The 20,255-nt window shown below is 38.0% G+C and overlaps 1 protein-coding gene across 1 annotated transcript in view; it reads left to right on the top strand.

Moving 5' to 3' along the window:
* Window positions 1-283: 283 nt before the first annotated feature.
* Window positions 284-20,255, top strand: part of ROS1 (ROS proto-oncogene 1, receptor tyrosine kinase) — a 75,584-nt gene continuing 55,612 nt past the window's right edge. The window contains exons 1-14 of the mRNA XM_085318376.1: window positions 284-406; window positions 2,144-2,197; window positions 3,958-4,017; window positions 4,694-4,720; window positions 7,590-7,650; window positions 8,309-8,457; window positions 9,784-9,922; window positions 11,525-11,726; window positions 12,430-12,506; window positions 14,831-14,953; window positions 15,964-16,148; window positions 17,329-17,426; window positions 17,949-18,460; window positions 19,083-19,295. Of these exons, the coding sequence (XP_085174502.1) occupies window positions 284-406; window positions 2,144-2,197; window positions 3,958-4,017; window positions 4,694-4,720; window positions 7,590-7,650; window positions 8,309-8,457; window positions 9,784-9,922; window positions 11,525-11,726; window positions 12,430-12,506; window positions 14,831-14,953; window positions 15,964-16,148; window positions 17,329-17,426; window positions 17,949-18,460; window positions 19,083-19,295 (2,023 nt within the window). The remainder of the gene's footprint in view (window positions 407-2,143; window positions 2,198-3,957; window positions 4,018-4,693; window positions 4,721-7,589; window positions 7,651-8,308; window positions 8,458-9,783; window positions 9,923-11,524; window positions 11,727-12,429; window positions 12,507-14,830; window positions 14,954-15,963; window positions 16,149-17,328; window positions 17,427-17,948; window positions 18,461-19,082; window positions 19,296-20,255) is intronic.

The following is a 20,255-nucleotide window of genomic DNA, read 5'->3' as shown; positions in this document are numbered from 1 at the left end:
TAATGACATTTATGTAAGGAGATACACTGATTTYCATTGGTCGCCTCTTTTGTTCCAGTGGTTTAATAAGAAACTATGAAATAGATGTTGCGTAATTTCAAGACAAGTGCTCCAGGAAGCTGAAAAGTTATAGAAGGAATGGACTGTACACAAGGATTTAAAAAATATTTAATAAATTGAAATGTAGATATTTCACGGTTGGGTCTCCGCCATCTAGACTTAAAGGAATTTGTATGGCTGAATCAAGGAAAGTATCAGGCTGCCAGATGAACTTGTTTAAGTTATGAGGAAYATTTGCCTGTGGAATCTCCTGCTAAACAGACTTGCTGTTTTTCACTATGTATGGATTTCTGCAGTGTACTGTACTTTCTCAAAAAATTGTCAAAACCTCTGTACAAGCAACCTGGTAAGTTTTTTAAAAAAAAACTATACGTAATTTTTGGAATGTAGGTGGTTGTTAGCTCTATCAGAATTTTCCTTTACAAATAATATTTTTGAAATTGTTTTTAAAAAATGTATTTGAGTAATAGCAGAGCTTGAGAAGTTACRTTTTACATTTGAATTTGTAGAGCACCCTGTAAGGGGAAAAAAACCACATTCATCAGACTGCAAGGTTTTTATTTTGTGCCTTCTATTCCAATAGTTGCTGAAATTACTGGATGATGGAGGGGGAAGCCCTTTGTCCTTCCAGTATATTCACTTTAATTGTGGCTGTCTAGTCTACCACTTTTCTTATGTAAAAATAGGAAAACTATAAGAAATTGGGGAGGGATCTGTGGCTTGCATAAATATCCTGGACTGGTTCCAGCTTCTCTTTTAAATTGTCCATGTTTTTAATTGTGGCTATATCTTTAAGAAGGAAAGTAAGCTGCTAAAGCCTTGATGTTATGCTTTCTTAGTGTTCCTTTGAGTAGTGGAGTGGAATTCATTATTCTTCCTTCTACTGATGCATAACAAAGATAAGCAAAAACTCTAAAATCCAAACAGTAATTCTGTTTCAGACTTTCAGAAGTTACCTGCTTGTTTCTATTTGCCCTAGATGTTGATGTTGTCTAGAAGACCATGTACCTTTGCTCTGTGAAAAGGACATTTTGTGCCCTGGGGCTAATTAGCTCTGTAAAACTGCTGCAAAGGACTCTCACTTGCTCTATTTTTTTCAGATATTTGTCTGACAGTTCCTTTAAAACTGCTTCAGAGCCACAGTCAAATCTGGCACCAGTGAAAGAGCTAATTGCCATCYTTGATTGGAGCCTCGCACGCAATGATGGCTTTAAAGGGGATTCTTTGATTTAAGCTTAAATTAATTCAGAAGAAGAAGCAGTTTGCTCTTCCTATCAGCTTTGAAAGACAGGCAAATGGTAGTCATGTTCAGTGAACATGAGGAAAAGATAATCTCGGAGCCTGAGAGTTGTAAATCTCATTTTTCTCCTCCAAATGTACTTGTGTGCTTGCGTTTGCTTTGTGACATTTTGCATGAAGCTGGGGGTTCTTAACTGTTGTCACGTTATGCTGAAGATTTCTTCCTGAGAGTTGTCTTGTTAAGTACGTTCTTACCTGCTTGCAGGACCAAACTTAAGACCTAACATCCAGCTCCTTGGGGGCTGCTAGATATATCCCCAAAGCATTTGCACTTCACAGGAGGTGATCGGTTTTACACCCTTTGAATGATGTTGTGAAAGAATAGGCACCTTTGCTCTAAAGTACTTTTGGCAAGAGAAGGCGGCAGGGTCACCATATGGCTGCATAAATCCCCTTCAAAAGGAGGCCAGACAAAAGGCATTTAGCTTAAAGGAAAATCTTTCTGCTCCCAAGAGGTCAGACCACTTTGCTTTGTTATTTATGCCCAATATATTTATGAAGCATTCGTGATTAGTGAAGCATAATCAGGAGATTAGGGCTAAATTCCTACCTGAGATAATTTAATTAGCACCAGTTGATTCTGTGAACTTCTTTGTTTTGATGGTACTCTCAAWTTAGTCTCAAGTAAGAAGCTACTGGTGTGTCACTAATATATTCCTTCATATGAAGAAACATTAACCAAGGAAAATTTGTTATACAAGGAGCTAATGTTTTAGTATATTTTAATCAAAGAATTTTGGGAAAACATTTTGTTATTGTAAAAATGTAAATATTTCTCTTACAGGAAGGAGAACTTGGAATTAATAATCTTTGCAATGTCAGTGACATCACTGGGGCGGTGAGTAATGATTTGCTTTGTTAATTACCGGTAGTTTATGTCACTGCTATTTGAATAACCTGGGTACAATGATCATATTGTCAAAAACTTCTTGTAAATGTGTACAGTTCTCTGTCTGGCATAAGTCATTAAGTAGCATGATTAGATTTGGTTCAAATTATTGAATAGACAACTCCCTTCTTTGTTTAAAGAAAGCCTTGGGTAATRGAGAGTTGGTGTCTGTGAGTCCTGTTGAGATCTCTGATCTACAAAATKCACGGTCCAGTCATTTTTGAGAAAATGGGTCAAACCCAGCGTTCCCTCCAAAAATGCAAATCATGAACTCTGTTGTATTTGGCTGGCCTTGTACAAGGAAGTATTGCTTATTTTGTTTTCTCATGGATTTGATGGGAGGAAACACAAAATGACAACTGTTGAAACTTTGTTTTAGAGTTCTGTAGGATTTCAAATATTTGTCTCTGTAGAGGGAGGCTCTTTAGCTTAACTTGACCTTTCCATAGAAGCATTCTTGTAAGAACTTTAGCTGATGTTCTAGCAGCTCAGTTTTCAAATGCAATTCACGCTGGTAGTTATACATATTCTTTGAAGAGCTGTGGAGAATTCATCGATATTTTCCACAGAGACTAGTGGGAAGCAGCCTCTCAGCAGCTGGTATCTAGCGAGGTTGGGTAATTTATGATCCTGGGACCATAAAAGGCTATGTTGTCATGACAATACATAGCAACATCAGCTTGCCTCTTTAGGTTATTGTGAATGTTTGCTCAGCATTATCAAGTCTTTTTTTTTYYTTTTTTTTTTCTTTTTCATGAAACTTTGCAATATTTAATGTCAGAACTCCCTGCTTCTGGTTATTCATTCCAGCTTCYGTTTTAAAAGATAAAAGCATATGACCTTTAAGAAAAGGACAGAACRAGCAAGAAATGTTTAACAGCAAATACAAAGCACATGATATATATTACATCTTCTAAATCTCCTGGTTTTAAAGCCTATGCTGTGCCTGTTGGAGAGTRTGGAGCTTGGACAAATGGCTTTTGGCTGTACTTGGCCATGCATCATACAGAATTTTACATTTGCAAATTTGTAACTTCCCCCCAGGGAACAAGTGGTAAAATACAGTTTAGTTAGGGAGAGATGGAGCATTGGGCGCACGCATCACGGCCGGCTGGGTGCCTCATTCCCAGRGCAAGGGTGGCGCAAGGATTGGCTTAGCCAGATCTTCTGCGCCTGGGGCTTCGCATAAGCCCAGTGTCAAGGCCTGTGTAAACATAAGTGTTCTCCCCAGGTGATAGTAACAGGCCTCTTAGGCATCTTTCAGTCTTCTCAGTACAGATGATATCAGTCTTTATTGGAGCCAGAAGTATATTTGAGCATCTACTATTTTGCATAAAGCAAGCTCTAAGAAAGATTTTTTTTTCTGCTACTCCATGGGGTGTTGGACTAGATGATCTCCAGAGGTCCCAAATCCCAAATTTGTGCTTTTTTATATATATATATGTATATATATATAATAAAAGCTATATAAATAAAAACATATACAGACAGTTTACATATACTATATATATATATATATATATATATGCAGTTTTATAGGGAATCAGGGCATGGAGAAAATAAATTACTTGGTCATACTCAAAGGGAAACTGAATTCAGGTTCTCTAAATATAATCCTCATACCCTTAACAATAAAGCATTCTTGCTCTTTAAAAGTATGGTTTTTAAAGTCCTTTTCAAATCTTGAAAGTCACCTTCTTTCTTTGCAGTGCACAGAAGGATGTCACTTTTGGAATGCAACGGTGCAAGACAACTGCCCACTGCRGTGTGTGAGTATTGCCTTGGTTGTGGTTTCACAGCACTTGCCTCGAATCCATCAATTACATTATCCGAGGGTAGGCGTGCAAAATGTAAGCAGACCAATGTTTCTATGATAAAAGAGGTAATGTCTTCCCCCCCCCCTTCCCCAGTGCGTGTATAATTTCTCTATTTGGAAACTCATAATCCTTGCTATAGGAGTTACCTGTAACTTTGAAAACTTTTGTTCTGTTTGTCAAATTGTGGAGATGCTTAAGAGTTCATTAAGCTCAAGCTCTCATCCAGATTCTGAGGCAATCTAGTACTTTTCAGGATTTTGCCTTTCTAGGGCCTATCTCAAACTTAAGGCATGTGCTGCATTTACATCTGCATTTTACTAGATYGATTTCTTGCTTTAACCAAACCAGATGAATTAGCACAGATTTGGAACAACTGCCATGGAAGTTTTTAAACTGCTCTTTTTCTGAATCTTTTTCTTGAACAACTGAAGCTCATCAGCCTTGGCATCATTTTTGTGCTGACTTTGAGATTTTTCAGGTGTGGGTTTTTCTTCTTTCATTATTTACCAGTGTTAAAGTTTCATAGTGTACCTTTCACTGTAAGAAATTTGTAAGTTATTGATATTATCTGTTTGAAATACTCTGTATTTATGCTAATCCTGTGTTTTTTCAATTTGTATGTTGGCAGAACAAGACATATACCAGAGAATGTGAGGTAAGTTAGGTGCCATCAGATCAATACAAACTTAAAAATAATTTTTTTTAARAAAAGGTTCACTTACAATGCTCATACAGTGATAAGAAACATAATGTAGACACACAAATTCATGAATCTAAGTCTCTAACTATTTTGCACTCTGTAAAACTGAAGAATGAGAAAAGTATTTGAATATATAATCGTTTCTTTCTAGCATGGTGACTAAGGACATGTTGGCATTGAAGACTGCTATATAAAAATATTATTGCCTTAAACAAAGCATTCTGATCATACCAGTATGGAACATAGCACATATTCATTTAAACTATTTTCTAGGCTCTCACAAGAGGTTTGTCCTATTCAATTTTTCATTAATAACATGAACAATAAACCAGAGAGAATGCTTATTAAGTCTGATATGACACCAGCCTGGGGAGGAGTGGGAGCTAGACTAGAATASAAAACATTTCTTTTGATTGGAGAAAGGGTCTGAAATAAGTAAAATGCAATTCAATAAGGACCAATGTGTTGCCCTTAAAAAGGGACCTAAAAATGTGCAAGGCAAAATGSGGAGTGCCTGGTCCATCTGTGCTGCAGATGGACTGGCATTTAGAGTGATAAGCACGAGTCAACAAAGTGCTGCTGCTAAAAAGACAGTGCCTTTCTGGGATCTCTTAACRTGAACATGGTGTGTAGGACAGGACGGTGATGAGATGATTGCAGGATTCTGGTTGGGACTGTTGAGACCTCAGTACGAAAACTGTCTCTAATGGGGTCTACACGCTTCAAGTTGGAGATGGAGGAGCTGGAGAGAATCCCAAGTACAACACAAGCATATTGGGAGGCTGGAAAACTTGATGAAAAGGATTGATTTTTTTTTCTTTTTGATTGCTTTTTAATCTGTGAAATTCTGAACATGACAATGGTTTTAAAATTCACTATTTATTTTGGAGAGCAGGAACAATCCAAGGAATAATCAACTTACTTTGTAGCAACAAGGAATTAGTTTGATTTTTTTTCCCCCTTCCCCTTCTGGCTGCACAATATGTTAGTTCAACTCACTGACCCTGCAAGGGTTTTTTTGCTGGATTATCTTTCTGCTGGATCAGGTGGCTGAACTGTCTTCCTATGTGGTCAGGCGAGCACCAGAGCAGTGCATGCAGAGGTCATAGCAATCTGCAGGGGAGAGGAGGAGACATCAGAGTGGGACTTCTTTGTATTGGCTCAGCACTATAGTGGAACTATACCTTGGTACTCAAGTCTGGTAGTATTACTTCTGTTGAATATTGTCTCTCTTCTAGAAAGAGAGGCATGCCACTGATTTCAGTGGGAACATTCAGGAGAAAGGGCATCAGAAGCTGGCTTATAAAGGGGCAGTTCTTACGGATGGAGAATATATGAGGATTTATTGTTTTCAGGGACAGCAGATGGCAAATTTCTCTCAAAATTTCTAAGGGTAGGAGTTTCAATAATCCTCTTTCTTCAAGCAAAAATTGGATTTAGGGCTCTGACAAAGATCAGAAGGAGAAAGAAAAACTTGAAAAGAAGATGAATGGTTGGAAAATGATTGTATCGAAAGGAGCTGAAAGTGCTATGAGTCAGCATGTAGCTCTGAGGACACCACCCTCTACAAAATAGACATTTCTTGGATGTAAAGGAAAGCTCCAATTTATAGCTGATAACTGATATCTGCTAATACCCAAACCTTTGCCTACTTAGTATCATGRTATTGTTGTTTTGTTCTTCTTGTTTGTTGTTATTTATGATATTTTACTTATTGTTTTATTGTATTTACTTGTTTTATTGTATTTGTTGTATTTACTTGATGTTTTATTCCTCTAGGTATGAAAACATATGGAAAAATTCTTTAAATGCTTGCACTTGGCACTTGTTGTCTGGATTTGAGATAATATATGTCGGAATATACTTATAAACTAGTTTATAAATATATTAATCTCAGCTGCATCCGTGAGTGAATTGTTTGGAAAAACTTGTCTTACCAGTTTCCGTAGGGTGCTGGAAGTGTGTCTCCTAGAATCAAAGGAAGAGAGCAATCAAAAAAAATCCAACCACTTAATATAATGAATTGCCTCTGAATGATCTAAAGGTTAATTATCACTTGAAAGGTGGCTGCTCTATGACACGAACTTCAAGTTTTATAGACCAAATCAACTCACAGAATAAATGAGCCCAAATAAAATGCTTGTCTACAAAAAGCTGAAACCTTTGCTTTTGTATAGGCGTTCAGGAGACTCAGTCTTATAAGTTATTTTTAAGCTACTAGGATCCTTCTTGTAAAACGTTTCCACCTCTTCTTTAGTTTTTCATCTATAAGGCAAGGTAACACTATGTGTCTTCCCTCCCTAAACTGAATATTCTTTGAATTATTAGGATGCAAAGGTGGAGAAGTCCCTGCTCTGGGGTTTTGTTATAATTGCAGCCTGTAGGCTGAGAGTAACTTCTCCAAGGGAGTGTGAGTTGGTCAGAGCTGCTCTGAAAAAGTACTTTTTGCAACAATTTGAAAATTCATGGGAAGTACGTTCATAGGAGATATTCAAAGTGGGAAAGAGTGAAACCCAACATATAGACTATATCATTATCAAGTTAAAAAAAACATTTTTTCCAAACTCTGTGGTTATCATAGAAGTCTATTCCCAACTTTGATTACCTCATGTTTGCCCCTTCCAYAAGGGGATAACAAAGACCTTAATTTAGTGCCTGCTGAAATTGGTGGAATGTTTGAAGTGAGTTTTGTGATTCTGTTATTTTTTTAGAATGAACATAATCATTTGCACAGGATTGGTATGTATTCAAAAAGTGTCTTCATACATCTAGTAGGAGACCACATTTACTCAAACCTAACCAGTGAGTTCTGTATCCTAAACAGAGAGTTTCCTGCAAGTTTGGCTGTAGCCGTGCAGAAGATGCATACGGTGTTGAAGTACAGAGTAAGTCTAAATATACTGCTGAGTCTGATTCACAGTTTGATGTGTTCAGTTTTGAGAGTATACTTTTGCTCCACTACCTGGATTTATTTGAAAAAAATCAGGAATGTCTTATCTTTTTTTTAGTTCATCAAAAAATTACCACTCTCCCCTTTTTTCCTTTTGGCAAATATAATGAAATTAACCGTCTTACAGTAAAACTGTTCTCCCCCCACCCCGGTGAACATGTGACCTTCTGAATCCAACTTGAACTGTTTAAGAWGGTGCTTTGTAGAGCACTCCTCTTTGATCTGACTGCTTCTGTTGCAACCACYGACTAAAGCTTCTATGACTTACGTGGGAAAAATTAGGGCAATACAGTGCTATTGAAATAGGTTTTTTGCAAATCTTGTCTTCAGAAATCTCTCATACCTTCTCTAGTTTTCTACTCATTAAAAATCTACTAAGTACCTATGACTAAAGGGGCACTTACCCAAGTGCAGAGCTATGGTCACATTTATTAGCTGGATTGCTTATCAGACCTATGTGTTTGACTTGTTTCTTGAGATTTATTCTACAACATTTTGAACATACTCTTTTCTGTATTTTTATTGGCTTCACAGCTCTAAGGAGTAAGGTAACGTGTTTTCACCATTAACACATTATTGTATTTTCTCTCTAGACTATTTGAACAAGCCTAGAGCACCGTTTGCATCTATCATTGGAAGCCACAATGTGACATTAGGATGGAAACCAGCTAACATCTCTGGGGTRAAATATATCATTCAGTGGAAGTTCAGCCAGCTCCCTGGAGACTGGAGGTACACAGAGGTAAAGAAGRGAAATCACCTTTGCTTTGCAAGGAAATGGTCTCAGTTTTATTTATATTACAGTCCTGTTTCATTGGAAAATAATGACAATTATTAACAAAGTGCAATCATATCTAAAAAGATGAGAGGGAAGAGAGTAAAGAACAGAATTTGAAGCAGAAGTGGCTGAATGTGAATGAACTGGTTCCTTTATCTTTTTTGTAACAGTTGGCTAAGAAAGGTGAAATGTATTAGGATTGTTTGTGTACTTGTAGTGCGCTGGCTGTATTTGTTGTCTCTGCTCTTTGCTTTATGTTAGACAAAAAACGGGTATTGTGTTAGGCACATGGCAGAGGTTTATRAAATCACGAGTAGCATGGAGAAGCTGAGAAGTGGACAATTATTTCCTGTCTTTTCCAGTGTAAGAAGTAGGGACCYTGATAGAAGCAAGCAGGTTCAAAACATGCAGACAGAGGTATTTCCTCACAGAATGTGTAGTTAAGGTATTCAGTTGCATCCTGACATACATAGAAGTTAAAATTCTAAGGAGTTCAAAAAGTGACTGGACAAATTATTGGCACCCCACCCTCAGTCCTACTAAACATAAACATTGCTGCTGTTACCTGTTGATCCATGCTCTTAAAAAGCTAAGACTGAAAGTATTCTGGAGAAATATTCCTGTAGGYTTTCTTCATTCTTATATTTTTTCCCTGGAGATCTACTTTTGGTTCTCGTCAAAGACACAGTACTTGGGCAGACGGGTCGTCGTTCTGTATGGTCATGATGTTTTTTTATTGTGTCAGCTGTTTGCCTGTTATCTCACCATTGTATCTGTCACACCAGTTTATGGAGCATGGCAAGTTAGAGTCAAAAAATCACAGTTAAAGATCATTTGCTAAGTAGGAAGTTCTTTAGAATCAACTATTGTTGAAATAAKGGAGAGTGATGACTTCAAGACATACATATATCATGCTATCCAGAAGCCTTTGAATCTTAAATCTTTAGTATACGTATCAAAAGCTTAAAAGACATTGCCTGTAATGTATTATTATTTTTGCTTTTTTGCCTTATCCTTCAAATTTACTATTATTCATCCTTTCATCCATCCAATCATCATTTAGATTTCATGCTTTGTTCTGAAGAAAAGAGAAGGGAAAAGATTCTGAAGCAAAGAAAAGTCAATGTCTGTGGTGAAAATATCTCCCAGAATTTCTTCCTATTTAAATTTAGGATGCTGAGCTTTAATATCCCTAAATATGTATGTTGTTGTACCAGAGCTGTTTAGTCTGATAACACCTTACATAACAGAATGGAGGAAGAAAATGACTGTATGTCTGCATTGGTCTAGGTAGTATCTGAAACTTCATATGCAGTCAAAGACCTTCAAGCCTTCACAGAATACGTGTTTCGAGTGGTTTGGATCATCACATCTCAGCTGCAGCTCCATTCTCCATCGAGTCCCAGTTATCGGACACATGCTTTTGGAGGTAACGAACTGCGCTATTAGTAACATCTTTCAAGACCCTGTCAGAAACACTTAGGTTTCCTTGTTTGTTTAATAGAAAACACTGAGGCTTAATCTTCAGAAGCATATGTATGTTGTCTGCTTGGTAGCTACAGAAGACTGAACTAAAATACTACAGGTTCTTTTATTTGGGCTAAAAGATTTAGGACTGTTTCCTTCTTTTAGTTTTAAACACATACCCAGAAAAGTACACGGTCAAAATCGTGAGAGCACATTGTATACTTTTATGCATAATTATACACATGAACTCTTTGAGTAGAATACACACATTTTTTCCCAAACATCCATGGAGGTTAACTGTTGCTGAAATGTTGATTATGACATGTCTATTAATATGCTTACACTTTAAAATCTGTAGATCTACAACAGAAAGATAGGAAACTCCCAGCACCCTGTTATGAGAGACAAAAAAGACTTATAAACAATGTTCCTTAATCAAGACATTATGATGAGAAAGAGGAAAAGGTGGCAGTATTCTTATCATGGGAAAAAAAGCCCAATTTTAATATAATTTCCTGGTACTTTATTGTCTTAYGGAAAATATGTGACATCATGATTATGATCAACATTTCATAGAACTGAGATAAGAAATGGTTTCCAATCAGGAATCTTGCACAGAAGTTATTGTCARGATACAAATTCCTTCCTGTTGGTGATACGTGCACAGTTTCATTTTAAAAACTAGATGTGCACTCCAATAAGGCACTAGGGAAGGTGTCACAACTTTGTGTTCCATGGCATAGTGAACATAATCCCTTTGAAATCATCCATATTCTCCAGCTTTCCAATCTTTCTGTTTTCCAGCTTCACTGAGATTAATACTGAAATAATTACTAAAGCTTTGTTCCATAACCCTAGAGAAAATACGTACTTTTTTCATTTTCATCTTGCATCTTCTGCTCAGGAAAATAAAGAAAAACAAGCTATCAGGATTGAAGGTTGAAGGAATGAATAAAACTTCAGGGTTTGTACTTCATGGACTGTGATAAACCCATCTGACCAGGGAATACAATACAGGGGAAGGTCTATGGAGGCTGAAGACTTGGCTCCCAGCAGTCTTCCATGTATATTATAGTAGGGATCCTAGCTGTGTGAGAAATCAAGAACCGTCTTGTGAGGCTAGGTCTGTCTTTTTATTTCCTTCTACAGGAAGGTCACTGTATAGGTGCCAAATAAGCTTCAGTGAAAATGTAAGGATGCAGCACTGACCACCACACTCGATACAGAGGGTAGTGACTCACAGGCTAGACTATGCCTGTTGTGCCCTCTCTCACATGTAGCAGAGTGAGGCATACATTTGGGAGTGAAGAGTTGAAAGGTTACACACCCGAAGTGGGAATTATTTGCCTTTTGCAATGTGCAAGGAGTCTAGCTGTTTTGAATGATCATCTAGAAACAGTCCTGGTCCTAATGTCTAACTTCTCAACAGCTTATATAATAYGTATGAATTACTACTATCCCTGATCATATTTATTAGTATGAATGAATAGACATGAATTTAAAAATGAAAAACAATTAATATCTTAAATGGCATTCCTGATTCAGTTACTTCTTTCTTTTGCAGCTCCTACTACAGCTCCTATCATTAAAGATATTCAGAGTTCAAGTCCTAACACTGTTGAAGTTAGTTGGTCTCCACCACTTTTTCCCAATGGATTGATTGTTGGATATAACTTGCTCTTGACCAGCAAAAATCATGAACTGCTGAGAGCATCAAGGGGGCATAGCTTTCAGTTCTACTCCACCTTTCCAAACAACACTTACAGGTACGAAAAGAAGTAACCAAGTGTGTCAGTAGCAGCTCCTGCCTGGATTGTACAGYGCATGCCCAAATTCCACTTCTTGAGCACAAAATTCTCTCCCTACTTATGTTGTTGCCAAAACCAAGGGYATCTACATTCAGATGATGGAGTTATTTCCACATAAACAGCCATCTCATTTGGGATAATTAAAATTGGGAGGAGGGAAAAGCAATTTGATATAGAGCCAGGGAGCTGGATTTTCTTTGCAGAAGCTTTCTTTTTTAAGCTTGCATGGCATGTTTTCAGTGTATTCAAGGAGTGATAGAGCAACCCTCTCTGGTCCTTTATGCATCTGGAAAATTCCTATCTTTTTTATTGAACACAAAAGGCTGCATTCTACTTGCACAAGTAAATGCACACCTTCATTTCAAGTGTAACTRGGTTGCCCTTCTGAATCTGAGGCCCCATTTGGCATTTTGCTTTACCAGATGTTGTTGCTGCCCCATCTTTCGAATTCAGGCAATTCAGATGGTTCAGATGGTTGGTTCTATTTTTGTTGTAAGTTTCCCAGAACATTTTATTTAAGTACATGGTTTCCAAAAGGAGGAATAGGAAGAGTACTTCTCCAAAAGTGTTGTAGTTCTGAAAAAGATAATACATTTTTCAGGCAGTGTTTCAAAAGATAACCCCAAACAAAAAAWTTTATTTGCTTATTTATTTCCTGTAGGTTCAGTATTGTAGCAGTGAATGAGGCTGGTGCTGGACCACCTGCAGAAGCCAATATCACGACTCCAGAATCCAAAGGTACAAGACTAGCAGAGTCYTTATCGCTGACTGTTCCTGGGGGCAAAGTCACATTCACTGGGTTGCGGTGTACCCAGAAGAAAAGAGTGATATTTAGACTGTAAACAGTCAGGAGTCATATACTGAGGAGGAGCTGATAGCACTTCAGAGAGTCCTGTTCTTTGGCTGTAGACGTTGCTGGAATACACATCACARTAATAACTTGAGATTCTAGTAGACCCAAAGAAATTCAGCTTGAATTGTGTTACAGATGAAAAACACCTCAGTGGTCTGAGGCAGTGACTGAGACGTCACACTTTCATTTTCAGGGTGAGACTTTTAACAGTTGCAAGCGAATGTGTGTCTTCTAATAGTATTAAGTATGTCAAAAGTCCTCGGCTGTCTCATGCCAAATATGTGAAATCATATCAATTTTCTCTGACACTCTTTCATTCTTGTATTTATTTTTTACTATGCCTACTTATTAATAATAAAAGGAATGGTATACTATGAGTATCATTCAAAGAACTTTTGAATTGTTAATTATTTATCTTAACACATACTTCTCTCTGGCAAGAGTGTGAGAATTACATCAATGTTTTCAAAATATATCTTTAAGAAAAAAAGCAAAAGACTGCTACCTCCCATGAAGAAATCCACCTGGATTTCTGATTGTCAAACACCTGGAGACTGTTAGCCAAATTCTAGCAAACATTTTAATTCTGTCCCTGAGTCATTTCTCTTCAGCTATTACCTGGAGAAATTAAGTTTATCTCTTCACTAATGCTTTTCAAAAGGTGAATTAAATTGTTTTGTAACTAACTCAAATCAGCTAACACACTGATATGTGCTCATCTGCATAGTCCGCAGAGATTTGCTCTAGGACTGGCTGAGTCTAAGCCGTAAGTATTTGTGTAGTGTCCAGACTGGTACATCTGACTGTGTTCATTAACTCAAGTCAGTCAGCAACAAATTAAAGTTAAAAAACAAACAAACAGCTCTCCCTCCAAAAACACCTTCTGGTGGTGGTAGAGGAAAACGCAAGCCCTTATAGGTTGCAATTGGCTCATTCCTCTGAGTTCAACTGGTATGTGCTTTCTTTCTGTGATAATGTAGGTAGGAGCAATCCTTCCTGCCAGTATTACATTCAGAAATGTTTTTATTGCATCTCAGATACTGAGCTACATAGACTTGAGACCTGAATCAGGAAAAAAAAATGGAAAAGAAATAAGGAAGTGATACTAATTTCTTGTGCTCTACTCTGAGATCATTACCAAAATGACTTGCAGTACGTGCATTATGTGATGCGTGCAGCTCCATATGTCTACATTATCCAGGAAAGAATTTAGATAGCATTCGAGCAATCTCCTGGTACCCGTATAAGGAATTGTTGTCTGATAACAGATAGTAGTTTAAACCAGAGGAAAAAGACAAATGTGGAGGATTGTTTAGAAACTGAAATTAACCAAATTCAGACCTGAAATAATGCGCCAGTCTTTAAAATGAAGGTAATTAGTTTATGAAGCGATTTAGGAGGGGATGTGGTAGACTTTCAGGGTTTTGAAATACAGAAGCAAGGCCAGATGCCTTTTCTAGAGCTATGCATAGCTCAGACAGAAGATATGGATTTGCAGCAGAGATTTTTAAGATACTTGGGCCTGTATAAGCAAGAAGTCGGGTTACGTGTCAATAATTCTCCTTCTTGACCTTAAAATCCTTGAATTTATTTAAAAATATTATTTTTAATTAAAGTTTATTTGCTCTGAAGAAGATAGCAATATTATCCTGTTATCAATATTATCCTTTACCTGTGAGGACATCTTGGATACTGRGTTACTTGTTCCTTAAAACAATTGCCAATTAGCATGATGAAATACGTGAAGTAAAAACACTTGCTTTACTCTTCCTCAGCTATATGGGATAACATTATGGTTGGACTGGGGTTTTCAAAGAGACCTGGGTGTGGGCATGTGGGGCTAAATATCCCACTTCCGCTGGATTTGGGGGGGACATGTATGTCTTAGTGCTTCTGTTTTCTTGGGAGTCAGTAGGRTCTCATTTGCAGCAGTGAAAGGCAGCTTCGCCCCCTTTGCTGGGGACTCATTTGTGTTACAGGGRATAACGGTCTGAAATGCGTGTGGCACATTTTCACCCTGTGTGAGGGCACTGTAATGGTGAATAACTCAGTCCACTTTCAACACCTGGAGAGTTCTAATTTTAGTCATTCGTTCCTGGTGCAAGTATAGCGCATGCATACATTCACAAATATTAATGAGGTATCTAAGTTAGCAAGATTCTTTGTGTTTCAATTATCTGCCTTAATTCTGAATTTCTCCTTTTGTTAGTTAAGGAAAAAGCAAAATGGCTCTTCCTATCCAGAAACCAGTCCTTGAGGAAGAGGTACATGGAATCTTTCTTGGAAGCAGCCCAGTGCCTGCAGAACGATGTGATACACCACAATATTACAGGTAAATCAGATCAGGCTCTCCCATTCTCTCTTAATTACAACTTAGACCTCTATATTTCCCAGGGGCAAAATATRCCTCAACTAGGCTGAAAATGTGTCTAGCTTCCTTTTATAGCCAATGGGGAGAAAGAGAAACTTTCAGGACTTGTCTTGACCCATTTAACGTGAAGGACATTGTGAGGAGATGAGTGAGGAAGGAATGTTCTCCTTCACTGAATCTAGGCGAACTTCAGAGGCGAACTTCTCCACAGTAGGTATCTAAAATGAGATAAGATGAAGCCAAACCAGGCATTTCCCTATTATTAATGAGTGTATTCTCTCAACATGAATGTGAAGAAGGAAACTGGTTTAAACTAAAGGATTAAATWACATGAAGAGTCGAAGGATACTGCCTAAAATGTGCTGCTGTGTTAGTAGGTCTGGGGCAGCGTGTCTTGTAACTAGGCATTTAATAGTCTAAATCACCAGACAACGATGTTTTCTGAAACTGCCCATGACTCTAATCTCTCTTATCTGCTCTGATGCTGTATTTGGTCCTTGGAGACATTACGGAAATCTGAGTTTATCTACCATAGTTCACAGAGTCACAAAGATGCCGGCAGAATGAATGGTGCCCCAGACTAAATACCCTTTTATAGTGATGTTGCGGTACAGATAATGTCTAACTTGAATTAGAGTGAATGGTGCTCTGTGAGGAGATGCAAATTGCATCTCTTTGCCCCGGGGAAGGGGACTCAGTACCAGCTGGTCTGCTTGTTATTTATCCTGTCTCTAATCACCTTTCTGAAGAGCAGTTGTCTATGGTAATGTCATTGGGTAGCACGCAGAAAAGTTTCCTCATTATCTGAATGAAGACTAGACATGGAGGAGAGAAACAGTTAACCTTTTTTCCAATCGTGTTGGATTGCAGATTGAAARGTACCTCATTTTAAGGCAATTAGACAAAAGTAACTGAAAAAAATGAAATTCATTTCTTGTGTTATATGTGTGCACATATATTTTTATTTTTAGGAATTTCTGTGAATGTTTATCAGCAAGTTGTCTATTTTTCTGAGGGAAGTTCTATCTGGATGAAAGGTGCTGCAAATATGTCTGATGTATCTGACCTAACACTCTTTTATGCTGGCTGGGGGAATATTACATCAATCTCAGTAGATTGGCTTTACCAGAGGATATACTTTATCATGAATGAAAAGGTAGGGCTCTGGGACTTAATTAATTTCTTATTTCGTATGAGTCATTACTGTGATTTATTTTGCATGAGAAGGTCTGATTTTTATATAGCTACATATGCACTAAATATAAGTATAGAAATACATTCTTTAGCTTAATAATATTCACATATTTCAGAGATTTAAAATAGAGAAATAGCTTGAATATCAGGTCATATTTAAAGTAAACAGGCAATACAGAACTCTAGTTCTTTGTCTTACTTTTCTTCTCAGGAAAGAAAAAGCTTTGGTTTCAACTACATTGTTTTTGAGATTGACTTCACATCCAGGTCATACCCAGAATGAGTGACTTGATTTCTGTTGCTCTGCTTTCCATCTCGCCTGTTCAGTTCCTACTGTGTCTCAGAAAGGTGGTGTCATAAGTAGTTACTGATTATAATACTCTTCATAAATGAAAAAAAAAATGTTCAAGAGGGAAAGAATGTCGTTCCAGTGATGACAGCTCAGCTTACAACTGCTTCAACTTGAAGTAAAAATATAGGTCACAACCCTGCACTTGATAAACTTGAATACTCACAAAATGTCATATATGTTAACGGCCAGACTTTGCATTTCCTTCTTACTTCTCTAACGCRCAAYGGACACAAGAAAGCTGCCCTAAATGAGCAGTGGGGGATTTTTTTTTTTTTCTCCACAAGCCTCTGGCCATTCCTGACCTTTTGCCTATTGCTCAGGGAACATCCTGTAGAAAGAAGAGAGGCAGTGAGAAAACTATGCAAATGCAGGTGTAGATTAACARACTGACAGCAGACTGACAGCAGAGCTTTCTGAAGCCATTATAAGTTAGAGAAGTCCTGAGATCCCTGCCAGGATCAAGAGAGGGCTTCCTTCCCTCTTGTGCCTTCCCTGTCAGATCCTTCTTAAAGCCTGACCCCAAGATCAGGCTTTTCCCCCAGCTTAGAGACAGGCRATTAAGGGCAGAGTGACCTACAGCTCTTTTGGGGTAAGTTCTCATGGCCATGCTTGCCACACTGGGCAGATGGTTCACTTGGGTGACTGACAACACAGGAGCCTATAAGGACCTAAGAGTGTGAAAGGTGTTTTGTTTCCAGCCTCATGCCCCTGGAGGCATCTCAGACCAGGTTGTTTGCTCTTTAGCAWGCTCCCAACAAATGCATTACCAGTTTCTCTTCTGATTCCCTAGATATACGTCTGCCATGTAGAGAACTGCATGGTAGCTGAAGACGTYACTCCTCTTTTAGTTACGTCCCCTAGGAAGGTTATAGCTGATCCCTATAACGGGTAAGTGTCCTCTTTTGAGAACTTTGTGTCAGAAGTGCTATAAAGCTTGTCTCTAATTTTCTTCGTTAATCATCTATTTCCTGTTTCAAAATCTTCCCTTATCCAAACAAAAATACAATGGTAACAAATTACAAAACAGTCAGAAAAGGAGGGAACTGTATAGTATTCTTTTCTGCATTTTCTCTCCTGTGGGTGCTGTCAGAGGAGATAAAGAATTTCCAGTGCAGAAATTTGGCTTTTTAGACAGTCACTGCTTTGTGAATATWAAGCTCTTTGCATTTTAAATGTCTGCACCTAACACTTGAGGTATTATGGAAGAATATTCTCAAATCCACCAGCCAGATACCCAGGAGGTGAAAAATGATGTGCTTAATTCTCACAGGACATATGGTAATAGAACCAAAAGCATTTTCCTATTGTCTGTGCAAAGATGGGCAGGTCTATGAGCTGTTAAAGTATTTGTGACTTATCTAYGCAGTTCTTGTGTTGTAGTTATATGGGTCTTTTTTGCTCCGTGGCCAGGTATATCTTCTGTCTCCTGGAGGATGGCATATACAGAGCAAATCTTCCACTCCTTGCTGAGGCTGCCTCTGCAGCTTCACCAGTTGTAAAATCTAGTGCTCTGAGAGACTTCATGATTAACTTCCAGACTAAGAGACTTATTTTCTTCAACAAAACAAAGCAGGCTTTTGTGTCGGGTTTTCTGGATGGTTCAGAATTTCACACATTGCGATCACACGTGCCACTTACCAACATGGAGAGCTTTGTTTATGAAGATAACACATTTACTGTCACAGATGGCAGGGCAGTTTTCCATGAGGAGGTCTCTTCAGTGGGAAGCTCTAGCTTCAATGAGTACATAGTAGATTGCAGTTTGGCATATCCAGAGTACTTTGGCTTTGGCAACTTGCTTTTTTATGGGGCATCAACTCAACCTTTTCCTTTACCGACACCTCCTCGGCTTGTCATGGTGCTGTTTGGATCGGACCAAGCTGTGATCAGCTGGGGACCACCTGAACCCACTATTGGGACCAGTAAGTTCAACTTCTTCTTCTTGAAAGATCGGTCCTTTGTTTTCTATAGGGAAAACCTCCTGGTTCTCCTTTTCCTGATGACTCTGYTGGCTGTGGGGCTTTAGTGACTTCAGTAGCTTATCCTGCTGGAACATGTGGAGTTACCTCAGTGTGAAAATTTTAACCCCAAATTTGCCAATAAAACAACTGGCTAAATTAATAAAAGTTTGTTTTAGTCAATTGATTAATTTACTATTTCCAAGGGATTTTAAGCAAGGCTTCACCTCAAGTATTGTGTGGCGTGGCAGTACAGCTGGTTGCTGATACCACACAGAAAATGCACGCTAGTGGCTTTTGACCAGTGAATGTACTTTGACCTCTATCCTCTGTGCATATGTGTTTAGACAGTGACACCAGGCTGAGTTGGGGAAAATTTTGGTTCCTGCAAATTCCTTCATAGGAGGAAGGGCCATTGCTCTAGCTAGTTCCCTGGAGAAATGTAAATTTTTAATTTATCCCTTTCCTAATTTCTCTGATACTGGCATTATTTTGAAATGAGTCTCTAAGTTAGTTTTCTCAAAGATTACATGTCTTTTGCTACAGTCATCCAGTCTATAATAGTGTGATTGTTTACATCTCACAGGTCCATCCGCTTGGCAGAACTGGACCTACGAYGTGAAAGTATCATCTCAGCACTCCTCTGATGAGGAACGAGTTGTTTCAAACATTAGTGACACCAGGTTTACAGTGAAGGGTCTGTCCAGCTTCACAGCGTATGAAGTGTCAATCAGAGCAGTGTCTCCTGCTGGCAAAGGACCTTGGTCAGAGCTGTTTAGAGGCATGACTTTAGAAGAAGGTGAGAATTGCTTCTTCACCAAGGAGAAATGAGAAATGAGTCAGTATAGCTTTCCACTTGCTGAAGTGCCCAGGTTTTGGGCAAAGACTGCAAAATGAGCSATCCAAAAAGGATTGTCTTAGAAAYTTTAAAGAATGYAGTAAGTTAACATGTAGTTAAACTAGTAAGGTTCTCAAACTACAGCACCGGTATTTCATTGTATACTAATATTAGTATATCACTAGTATATCATTTTATATACAAATGTTAGTATGTAGTTAGTACACTAATTATATACAAATAATAATAATAATATATACATAGCATATATATTTTTCTAATGTAATGACAAATGAATTATTTGACGTACTGTCAAGTAAACACATATATGAGAGGCTTTATGCTTCCCTGTGCTTTCTGTAAAGCACTTTCTATGGTAAAGTGACAAGAACAGCTGTCTCTGGCTTGAGCAGTGTCTTGGGAGTTAATGACAGTTTTCAGGATAGTGCAGGCTCACTGAAGGAAATAGCTGAGAACTCTTAGTTTTAGTACAGACAATGGGGGAAATGGATGTGTGTACAATATCTGGGATTATACATATTTGGAATGTTCTTTGAAACCTTGTTTACYCATAATAATATATATCTGAGGGGAGAAGAGGTTTCAGTTTAAGGCACTGGGTTGGTACCTGAGATCTGGGATGACTTTTGCACGACTTCGGTAAGGCGAGGTCCAAAGCCACGCTGGTGTTCAGGCATCAAATAAGGTTTCAAATCACCTCAAGGTTCTGGGTCTAAAACTTAATTTTTTCAAATTATTGTACTTTCATGCCTTTGTTCTTTCTCCATTATTCCTTAGGGCAAGGACAGTTTTAACYGTGTTTCTGTAACTTTCTAGAAACAAGCACCCCTGTTGTTAGCAAAGAAATACTACAAATTAATTGTTTCTTGGTATGCATGATTGCAGTTTTCTGTCTTTATC

The sequence above is a fragment of the Rhea americana genome, unplaced genomic scaffold (genome assembly GCF_003343005.1).
Source record: "Rhea americana isolate MKP2758 unplaced genomic scaffold, rheAme1 scaffold_117, whole genome shotgun sequence".
Taxonomy (NCBI): domain Eukaryota; kingdom Metazoa; phylum Chordata; class Aves; order Rheiformes; family Rheidae; genus Rhea; species Rhea americana.
This window is presented reverse-complemented; position numbering and strand designations above follow the sequence as displayed.